At 38.4% G+C, this 12,251-nt stretch overlaps 1 protein-coding gene across 2 annotated transcripts in view; it reads left to right on the plus strand.

Moving 5' to 3' along the window:
- The window catches only part of LOC139968081 (G protein-coupled receptor kinase 5-like), a 103,326-nt gene that overhangs the window by 52,724 nt on the left and 38,351 nt on the right, over positions 1-12,251 (plus strand). For both annotated transcript variants that reach the window (XM_071972430.1, XM_071972429.1), the window contains exon 6: positions 6,082-6,174. In XM_071972430.1, the coding sequence (XP_071828531.1) occupies positions 6,082-6,174 (93 nt within the window). The remainder of the gene's footprint in view (positions 1-6,081; positions 6,175-12,251) is intronic.

Consider the following 12,251-nt stretch of genomic DNA (forward strand, 5'->3'; position numbering starts at 1 on the left):
GACGTTTCTAATGTATGCACTAAGGTAATGTTGCAATATTACATTGCACAGCTGGGAAAATTAAGCCTGTATGAAGAGGGTTTGATGATTTGTCTACGCAGTGAGATTTGATCACCTTTGACATTTGCTGGCTGTACCAATGGGATGAGTTGAACAACTAGCCAGAGCAATGGAAGTATATTTTTAAAGTTGATTAATATTGCCCACAAATATGCTAGATAGTCAGATAATGGTCGCCCATGATGCTTAAAATTCAACAATCATTTTACTACCCACACCAAGATATTTAATGGTCTGTCTTGTCTTAACTTATCCTCGATGGCTAGGAATAATATGGAGGAACGGAGCCTCCTGGAAAGTGCTTTTGAAAACCTACTGATGATCCTAAATGGCATTCTCTTGATAAAGGTTTATTTTTATGGCATGGAATACTAACATTCTTATATAGATGAACATTTAGAAGATTTAGAAGCAAGAAAGCAGATCTCATCAGCAGTAGAAAAATTTGGTTATCTAGTGCAAAGTACAGAAATAAAAATTGTATGCACCCTATAAGAAACTGGCAGTGACAGTCCAACTTCTTCTGAGGGTTATGGCCATCAAAGCTACATTCGTCCACATTTGAGAATGGGTGAGGGGTGGTGGGGGATAAACTTAGAACAAAGATGCATTCCGGAAGCACCCAAACTTTCACTATGATTATTGACAAATCAGTTTGCTACTGTAGTTATAGTACAAAAATGAACTCACAGTGGTTAGTTATAGCACTACAATGAACTCATGCTTGTTAGTTATAGCACGTCATTGAACTCATGCTGGTTAAAGCATTACAATGAACTCACGCTGGTTGGTTATAGCACTACAATGAACTCACACTGGTTAGTTATAGGACTACAATGAACTCACGCTGGTTCGTTAGAGTACTACAATGAACTCATGCTGGTTAGTTATAGCACTACAATGAACTCATGCTGGTTAGTTATAGCTCGTCAGTGAACTCACGCTGGTTAGTTATAGCTGTACAATGAACTCACGCTGGTTAGTTATAGCACTACAATGAACTCACCCTGGTTATAGCACTACAATGAACTCATGCTGGTTAGTTATAGCACTACAATGAACTCATGCTGGTTAGTTATAGCACTACAATGAACTCATGCTGGTTAGTTATAGCACTACAACAAACTCACACTGGTCTGTATTCATGGAAAGTGATGATGGCAAGCAAATGTTGATGTCTGGGGGTCTAGGTCGTATGAGAGGGGGGGGGGAGCAGGGGGCGTGGGAAACATGTGATGCTTTTTCCCATTTTCAGACACTATTTCACATATGGCAAAATGAAGACCTCAAGAAGGCAGTCCAACCTATCAAAGTATATAGTTACAAGTTACAGTGATGACTGAGGTCAAAAGTCAAGCGGTGAAAGTACAAATGGTGTTTTGTTCAGTGCAGCCTTCATGCATAGGGACCGTGTAAATTATTCATGAAAGCCATTTTGCGATGAGATGAGACTCCATGGATTCCCCCTTAGTTGATGTTGCCTTTACGGGCCAATGGTGTAGATGGAATTATACAGAGCCTATAAAGAAACAGCAATTGTCATGCAGGATACCAGCATAGGTGGGTGAAAACTATCACCTACTTACTTGCATACCTGCAATTGTATGACAATTTATAAAGTAGAATGAGGTTTTATTTGGGCCCGTCAAGTGCTTGAAGTGCCATTCATATTGCTTAGACCCTTCTAGTAAGAGTAGAAAGATGGGAGAATTGAGAATCATGTCACAGTTGTAGCTGTTAGTACTGTGCACAGTATGTACACCGTCCAATGCACTACCATTGTACAGTTAAACAGCATCATAGTGTAATAGGTGTACAAAGGTTGTATATACTTGCAACGTTATCCCTAATAGCCGCCATGCTGTTTCAGATAATACTACTGTATAGACTAGATGATGCTGTTTCAGATGATACTACTGTATAGACTAGATGATGTTGTTTCAGATAATACTACTGTATAGACTAGATTCTGCTGTTTCAGATGATACTACTGTATATGATGCTGTTTCAGATGATACTACTGTAAAGACTATATGATGCTGTTTCAGATGATACTACTGTATAGACTAGATGATGTTGTTTCAGATGATAACAGTGTATAGACTAGATGATGCTGTTTCAGATGATACTACTGTATATGATGCTGTTTCAGATGATACTACTGTAAAGACTATATGATGCTGTTTCAGATGATACCAGTGTATACAGTATAGACTAGATGATGTTGTTTCAGATGATACTACTGTATAGACTAGATGATGTTGTTTGTAGATGATGTTTTTTCAGATGATACAGTTTATAGACTAAATGATATTGTTTCAGATGATACTACTGTATAGATTAGATGATGCTGTTTCAGATGATACTGTATAGACTATATGATGCTGTTTCAGATAATACTACTGTATAGACTAGATTCTGCTGTTTCAGATGATACTACTGTATAGACTAGATGATGTTGTTTCAGATGTTATCAGTGTATAGACTAGACTCTGCTGTTTCAGATGTTACTACTATATAGTCTAGATCCTGCTTTTTCAGATAATACTACTGTATAGACTAGATTCTGCTGTTTCAGATGATACTACTGTATAGACTAGATGATGCTGTTTCAGATAATACTACTGTATAGACTAGATCCTGCTTTTTCAGATAATACTACTGTATAGACTAGATTCTGCTGTTTCAGATGATACTACTGTATAGACTAGATTCTGCTGTTTCAGATGATATCAGTGTATAGACTATATGATGCTTTTTCAGATGATACTACTGTATAGACTAGATCCTGCTTTTTCAGATAATACTACTGTATAGACTAGATTCTGCTGTTTTAGATGATACTACTGTATAGACTAGATGATGTTGTTTCAGATGTTATCAGTGTATAGACTAGATTCTGCTGTTTCAGATGATACTACAGTATAGACTAGATGATGTTGTTTCAGATGATACTACTGTTTAGACTAGGTGATGCTGTTTCAGATGATACTACTGTATACTGTAGACTAGATAACGTTGTTTCAGATGATATCAGTGTATAGACTATTAGATAGGTCACTAGGTAGGAAAGTTAAATTGGGGTATTAAGAAAGTTCCATCGCTGGTAACTTGGTAACTGTGATGGAGAGAAAATTGGATGGGGAAGAAGTGGAGAGAGAGTTAAACTTTAACAGTAGAGGTTTCACATCTTCACAAGGATACCACCTTCCATTTCAGCATACATACATTTTCAAGAGAGAAATTTTCAGTCCTAGCTTTGTACTTTCATTCCTAGCTGCCCTTTCTTTATTTTTTTTTATTTTACTGAAGAGCAAATTTTTTGCTCCAGGTATCTAAAATTAACCAGTCAACTGATGTGACAGACAGGTGATCATCCTAATATATCATCCCATATTATATATTAATATATATATATATTAATAGAAAGATAAGACAAATTCTTCTGACTTGATAAAAGGGAGATACTTTTCAAAGGTAAAATCGAAAGAAGTATGAAAGAAAAGCACTCATCCGATGCAGTTGTGTGGTGTTAACAATCATATTTCTTCCTATTTAAGCATCTATTCAGATAAAAGAAGATGTGGTGAACTCTCTTGAAATATACAATGCACTTTTCTCCAGTCCCAATAGAGTGTAAAGGTTCGCTTTTCAAGTGCGGGGGGGGGGGAGGGAGAAAGTGCATTGTAGTGGAGACGATTGCAGCTGATAACACCTATTGACGAGTCTGTAAATCATAATTAATCCCGTACTTGAGGGGATATTTTACCAATTTTGACTTTTCACATTTCTTCTCTCAATTTTTGTTTTCATTTTTTCATTTTTTCATGACTTTCTCTTTTCTTGTACTCTATTTTTCTTTTTCTTTGCTGATATGACATTTTGGCAAATTTAATGCTGACAAGATCAATTGTTTGTTTAGAAAAGTTGTTCTATAAATAATGAATTACAGCTGACACGCTTGGTGTTGACAATTTCTTCGAGGCACCATAAAATTTTCATTACGAGGACAGTGCATAATGTTCATTATTGTAGCTCTGATTTATAATCCAAAACATAGACAAAGATGCAATGGCATTTCGATATCATTAGGGTTGTAGATTGACAATGGCGTTAGGGGGGTGGCTGGTGACAGCTGTTTGTAATATTTTAACATTTTCTGGATTTTCAGGAAAAAAATTCCAATGGGTGATCATTGGCCTATGTAATGGAGACAGCATGTTGTGTTGAACAACTTTCTGCAACAACTAGGAATTTACCTGCCCCTCGCCCTCCCCCTCGCCCTCCCCCTCGCCCTCCCCCTCGCCCTCCCCTTCCCCCAGTTGATAGATATCACTATAGGAGGGATATTTTCAGTAGGTTCAGCGAAGAAAACACCAATATGTACACTGTAGGAGAGATGTTTTCAGTAGGTTTGGTGAATAGAACACCTACATGTACACTGTAGGAGAGATGTTTTCAGTAGGTTTAGTGAATAGAACACCAATATGTACACTGTAGGAGGGATGTTTACAGTAGGTTTGGTGAATAGAACAGCAACATGTTCACTGTAGGAGAGATGTTTACAGTAGGTTTGTCACACTTCCCATGAGTGGATCATAGGCCGACCAGTATTTTTTATCTCAGTATTTCCACAGTGATGGAGGGAGATACCAATATAATTATTTTTACCTATTTGTGGGTTAATCCTTTTAACTGATTCAATGCAATCTGATATTGAATTTAAATAACTAATACGAGGACCTCTCAGGGCTGCGTTAAGATATCAAAACAGAAATTTGGTTGTATCAGACAACTGGACTACCATTCAAAGTTTGCATATACTGCACAGTAAGGTGTTCCAGCAATTGGTGCTCAAATTGACAGCTTTATGTTGAGGAGCAAACAACAGCTTGATTTAAATGAAACTTTTATTGTTGCTTGATGTGATGTGGATAGTTCTCAAATAGAAATTGAGGTGTTACATGGGGGAGGGGTGGGGGAGGGGTGGGGGAGGGGTGGGGGAGGAGATAGTAGAATTGATAATTGCTTTTTAACTTATCAGTCATTCCAATTCTGTTGATTAACATTCAGATTTCTAGTGATGGCAATTAATCAGAAGGCATCTGAGGTAGATTGGGGCACGGTTAATGGGGAAGGGAAGGTATAAGCCTGGGTTGGAGAAGGTACACAAAGGAGTGTAGTACATGCTTGTCAGTTGTACACAGGTCAATGTTGCTGCTGTTGGAAAAATCCATAACTTACAATTGTTTGTGGAAAAATTGTTGCATATTTTATTTCATATCCAGAAGAATAATTATCTGGCATTGTATTAAATCTTGACTTGATTGGAACAGACCTTTTCTGTCTATGCAGGGAATAATTTATCCTGTATCGTATCGCAAAATGCTACATGCGAAATTCTGGAAATTGTTATACTGTACAAAGAGCAAAGTCTTTTCCTTTACATAGAAACCATAGAATTTTACAAGAAAACAAAAGTTCAGAATCTTTCGAAACTGCTGCACAGATATGAACAAACTATGCAGTATTCCTTGCTGTGTTAAAACATGTAAAGCCTTATTGTCAATACACTTGTAAGATTGTCCTGTGGGTTACAGTTCTGATAGACCCACCAGCAACTTTCATAAAATACTTAACGCTGCTGCTGAATTCATTTAAAGGGTTACTTCAACGACAAATAATTTCAGATTTGGTATTTTTTTTTACCGCTTTCAATGACTGAGAACGGACCCTTTAAACGTGTGACGTTCACCGATTAAACAGGATGATAGTACTTAGTCTAGCATATATACATGTCAGCTAAAGAAAACGCAGTACCCAATTTAGTGTAGTACTGTAGTTTTCTGGTAGTGATGACAATATTAGAAGTACTATGAATAACGATTCAAAAAATGGTAAGTTTTACTTTTTTGTCCATTCCTTTCACATTTTAAGTTTAATCTGGTTCAAATATTTCAAACATTTCAATTTCGATTTTTCACCTAAACATTGTATTTTCTTTCCTTTGTCTCTTTGCAGGGCTGTTAGGAACTTTCTCAGAAATCAACCATTTAATGAATATTTAGATACCATGTACTTTTCAAGATTTCTACAGTGGAAATATTTAGAAAGGTAAGACGCAGTTAGTCTCTCTTCTGAACACTGTTAATGGTACTGGAAAGAAAAGCTGCAGCAGTTGCAAAAATCCTGTACAGACCACAACAGATTATGCCATGTGCAGCCTGGCTGCATGATGCTGCAGCTTCCCCAGTGTCCTATGCTCAAAACAACATCTCAGTATCTCGATAGAGCAGTGCCTAGTGTGTGTAGCTCTGCAGACCACAACAGATTATGCCATGTGCAGCCTGGCTGCACGATGCTGCAGCTTCCCCAGTGTCCTATGCTCAAACCAACATCTCAGTATATCAGCTTATCAGCAGTGCGTAGTGTCTGTAGCTCTGCAGACCACAACAGATTATACCCTGTGCAGCCTGGCTGCATGATGCTGCAGCTCCCCCAGTGTCCTATGCTCAAACAACATCTCAGTATTTCAGCTTATCAGCAGTAGTCTGATTAACACATAGTGTCTGTAGCTCTGCAGACCACAACAGATTATGCCCTGTGCAGCCTGGCTGCATGATGCTGCAGCTCCCCCAGTGTCCTATGCTCAAAACAACATCTCAGTATATCAGCTTAGCAGCGCCTAGTGTGTGTAGTGCAGACCACAACAGATTATGCTCTGTGCAGCCTGGCTGAATGATGCTGCAGCTCCCCCAGTGTCGTATGCTCAAAACAACATCTCAGTATCTCGGCAGACCAGCAGCGCCTAGTGTCTGTAGCTCTGCAGACCACAACAGATTATACCCTGTGCAGCCTGGCTGCATGATGCTGCAGCTCCCCCAGTGTCCTATGCTCAAACAACATCTCAGTATTTCAGCTTATCAGCAGTAGTCTGATTAGCACATAGTGTCTGTAGCTCTGCAGACCACAACAGATTATGCCCTGTGCAGCCTGGCTGCATGATGCTGCAGCTCCCCCAGTGTCCTATGCTCAAAACAACATCACAGTATATCAGCTTAGCAGCGCCTAGTGTGTGTAGTGCAGACCACAACAGATTATGCTCTGTGCAGCCTGGCTGCATGATGCTGCAGCTCCCCCAGTGTCGTATGCTCAAAACAACATCTCAGTATCTCGGCAGACCAGCAGCGCCTAGTGTCTGTAGCCCTGCAAACCACAACAGATTATGCCCTGTGCAGCCTGGCTGCATGATGCTGCAGCTCCCCCAGTGTCCTATGTTTAACACAGTACCTAAATCCAATTTCAAATCAAAATTGACAGATAAAAACTCAAGGAGATATAATAACCATTTATAATACACGATATGGTTGCCCTTCTGACATGAGTTTTATGCCAGTGTTGCTGCAAAGGGAGCTAGGTTTTCAGCAGAGAATTTGCTAGTTTGATCAATTCTTATCTTTGTTTTTTAATACTGCCAGAAACCAGCCCCGCCCCCCTTTCCGCCCCTGCCCTTAAAGAAATAGAAACAGCTACGTGAATATGTGGTTCCTGTTTGCAAAATATTCAGTGAGATAATCTCATCCCTGCAAATAACTTTTTGCTTATTGCACGTTTGACAAGGAAGTGCTTAACCAGTACTTGGCATTTACATTTTTACTAAGTTACAGTATGTGGTTGTGATAAAATTACCAGCTGTCATTCTTACAAAGGTAATGTTTGTCATGCGAATTGCTAATAAAAATAACATCTAAGTTAATTAAGGAAATAAGTAAGTAAGAAAAACTTTACTTCTCCAAAGAGGAAATTCATGTACTCGCACGTACAGCAATTAATATGAAAGATAACAAAATAGAAAAATAGAAATATGTGTACATACAAATAATACGGTAAAGTGTTAAATTGTCACGTGTTAACGATGTAACATATCATTGAAAAGCTTCATTTCATTGGGATAAAAGAGCCTCTGTGCCTGTTGGTTGGTGACATGGGAGTCTCAGCCTGCCAACGCCTCTGTTTATTTGCCTATCATGAAGTAGATCACGGAAGAGGGTGGCTAGAATCATCCCATATGGAGTCTAACTTGGACTGAAGGAGGCACTGGTAGATAGAGTTGACTGAAGGCTATCAACACAATTCTTTTCAGTTTTATTGATGTTGCCACTCCAAGCGATCAAGCAGTTACACCGGACCCCACTAAATGTACGAAAAAAATTATAGAAAATATCTGAAATTTGACATTTATAGGAGACAGTAATCTAGAATTTAATTTTTAAATCCAAACATAAACATGATCCCCTCATGCCAGTTTTGTCGTTCAGTACTACCCCGACATATTTATATTTATGAACACGATGGACTGCAGTCCCAATAATAGTGACATGTGGTGGAGAAATGATATTAAAACAGTCAATTAGTCAATTAGCATTTCTTTAGTCTAAGAAAAATTCAATTCAAAAAATTTAATTCACAACATCTTTGTAAAAGATTGTAGCTGGCTAAGATATGCATTGTCTTCATTACCATTGATCAAACCAATCATGGCAGGTGTCATTAGCAAAATTGATGAGTGTTCACCCTTCTTCTGAACATCTGGTATCATACATGCATATATAATATAAAAAGAAACTGTCCTAGAACCGTCCTCCCCCCCCCCCCCCCCGAGGGGCTCCAGTATTACGACAAATTGCATCAGAACGGCAAGTTTGGCTGAGTTTTTACAAAATTGTTGAAGGAAGGTATTTGTGAAATGGAGGTTGAATAGCTGTAGGATGTCCCTTGGAAAGTATTATAGGTCCTCAGTATTGCCACCCAATATGCTAGAAAACTCAGCAATGGTCACTCTTGCTCAGACTTACAAAAGACATTTTACTCTGCCCCTCCAAGGATTGTTCCTCACTAAGACTTCTAGCTGTTTAATGGAACTCTGTTTGATGTCTAGGAATATAGTAGGAGAACGTTTCCTGACTAAGACATAACTATGATAGTCAGAACCTTCAGGAGAGTACTTTAAAGATAGTTAGCACGCCTAAAACCTTGGGGAAGTAGTCAAAGGACATCTCCTCACACTTCTGAGCAGTCTGTACCAACCCAACATTTCCTTTTAAACCAATTTTCTTTTTAGAAAATAACAAAAGTGTAGAAATCTCCACTCTGGAGGGAGGGAGGGAGGGAGGGAGGGAGGGAGGGAGGGAGGGAGGGAGGGAGGGAGGGAGGGAGGGAGGGAGGGAGGGAGGGAGGGAGGGAGGGAGGGAGGGAGGAATGAGGAGCTGGAGGGAGGGAGGGAGGGAGGGGGATAGGGAGGGAGGGACGAGAAGAAGGAGGGGTGGAGTAAGGTGGAAATTAAAATCAGTTTTAATGTGCACATGTTTTACTTGAAAAATGGCCCTGCTTTTCAAAAGCTCATAGTAACATTTAGTTTTTAAAAAAAAGCAGATTTCTCCTCACGAGTTACAGTTCTCAACATGAAATCAAACACTGCATAGAGAGAAATATAGGTAGAAGATAATAATAAAACTCATGTAGATGAATTGCCAGCTTGGTTTGGACTGTAAATGTATCACAATTGCCTGTCTCGCCGTATCGTGACAGGTGGTCGTTACATCGACAAGCTTGGATTCATGAAACTTCATTCTCCCAGACGTAAATATTGCGACTCTGGAAAACAAGACAAAGACGTGTTCGACTGTTTATGTAAATAGTGGTAGATGTCTTTATCAGAGAAAAAGAAGAACGCTCGAAAGATATATCAACAGTATTCATCAACATGACAAGAAATGCAGAGAGCCGATAACGAGATATCTTTCTGAGCAAATTGACGTCAAACCATGACAAAGTACATAGATTCCATGAGAATTTTGACTGGAATATAATTAGCAATTGTTCTATTAGTACAAGCAATTATGTACACAATAAACATTTAATAAACAGTCAGACTACAATATCAAGTTCAAAGGTGCCCAAAAAGTGAGGCCTTCTAAACTGCCTCCATATTTGCCAGTGTACTGTTCTGTTTTCACATACTGTGTTACTTAATGAGGTATTTGTAGGCAGAGACACACACTGTACATTGCATGCGCGTACAGTATATAGTACACAGCTACAGTATAGATCCTTATGCTATGTAATGGCAGTGATCTTTACAGACTACTTAGTTGTACTTTCACAGCAACAGATAAATTCATCTTTTTTTCTCTCCCTCTGACAGAAAGAAGTACTTTGTCAGTCAGATATTACCTCTATTCTTTGTTAAATCTTGAGTCAGTATTGAGAAAGCCGGAAAAGAAAAGTGCAATGTAGTTTGTTTTTAAGAAGAAGACTTCATTTAGGTCAATTAATGCCTGTCTGGGAAGAGCGCTTCATTATTTATGCAGCAAAGTTAAAACATTTTGTGAATTTATGTGGAATGAAGGCAAAACTTCACAGCAGCAATCGAGAGACCACCTATGTCTTCAATGCAATGAAGATTACTTTATATATTAATGCACCGAGTACAGTTCACACATGATGGAAGAGTTGTGTACATTATGTGGCAAATGTACTGAATAATATATTTTGTCTGTTTTATTGTAAATTCTTTTATTCTTCACTTTCAAAAGAAGGGAAACGAGGGAGGGGGGTGGGGGGAATGGAGGGAGGGACGAATAGAAAAATTACCATGAATTGTCTTCGTATTGGTCAATGCAAATCATATTTCAACTCTTCCTTCTATTCGCTGGTTGTAAAAGTTGTGAGATTTTGAGGTTAAAATGTCGCTACGTTATGGACTTTGAGCAATGTTGTATTGTAATATACAGTACCTATTGAATCGTCTGGAGTGGTTTGTCTCCAATCTTTTGTTAGCGATATAAGCCAAGTCTAGTCAAGGAGTCTAGTCAAGGAGTGTATCCTGGTTCACTTTACTTCTTTAACTACACTGAATGTAGGGTATAATTTACAGTAGTTATTTCAAACTTTGTGTAGCAATCTTGAAGGCTCTGACCTGATAAAATACTGTACAGTAGTTCCTGTGTACAAACAAAAACTGCTATACATCTTTGCACGTGTATAGCAATTTTGCATAGCATTTTACATAGCATTTTGCATAGCAATTTTACATAGCATTTTGCATCGCAATTTTACATAGCAACTTTGCATGGCAATTTTACATAGCAATTTGCATAGCAATTTTACATAGCACTTTGCATAGCAATTTTACATATCATTTTGCATAGCGATTTTACATGGCAATTTACATGGCAATTTGCATAGCAATTTTACATAGCATTTTACGATGCAATACCGGATAAATTATTCCCTTCATTTCAACACTCTTATCAAGTTAGGGAAACTTCAAACACCTGTGTAAAACCCTACCACATCTCGCAATAAAAAAAATTAAAAAATCTGCTGGTTGTTTGTCTCACGAAGCAACCATGTGGTACTGTATAGATAAATGACATATTGACAAAAAGTCAGAATATTCATAAGAAAAACCTGCAAGAATTTGCAAAATTTATCCCTGCGCCATGCAATGTACAAAAACGTGTCCCTACGCACTTCCGAACTGGAACAAAAATTTTCTGTTACCGTTATCCTAATCAAATATGTAGGCTGCGAACACTGTCAAATAAATAGATTGATGTTGACATTGTTTCCCTGAAAAAATGGTGGTCAAACACCTGACAATGATCTGGATCCCAGGCAATAACTGTCATTGTGCCTCCTTTACCAGTGGCATGGCCAGCAACAGAAAGGGGTGGGGCCTTAGTCCCCCCACTCCCCCCAGTCCCAAGTTCAAAATTGTTAAGATTTAACCCACTTCCGTGTATATCTTCCTATCTTCCGTGGATAATACCACTGATTTTTAATTTGTAACTCTCATTGCGGTTTTATAAATTGTAATTTCAAAAGATTCAGTATTTAAGAAACACAAATAAAACTGAGTGTGAGCAGCACAACACAACTTCAATATTGAAAAGTGTTGTACGTTAGTGGACATGCTCTCAGCACTCGGGCACTGCCTGATATCCTAACCCTGTCCGATCTTCCATTTGCTTGTTACTTTCTTAGAGGGCCAATGTAACAGTCGACCTCTCAAGGTGTTGTGGGTTTTTTCATTTTTTTCGCCAAGTTGAACATAGATCTGTTCAGCCTTCCATTAATTATAATAATTAAGGATGATTTTTGATAACTTCATATCATATATTCATTGA

This window comes from Apostichopus japonicus, chromosome 5 (genome assembly GCF_037975245.1).
Source record: "Apostichopus japonicus isolate 1M-3 chromosome 5, ASM3797524v1, whole genome shotgun sequence".
Lineage (NCBI taxonomy): Eukaryota > Metazoa > Echinodermata > Holothuroidea > Aspidochirotida > Stichopodidae > Apostichopus > Apostichopus japonicus.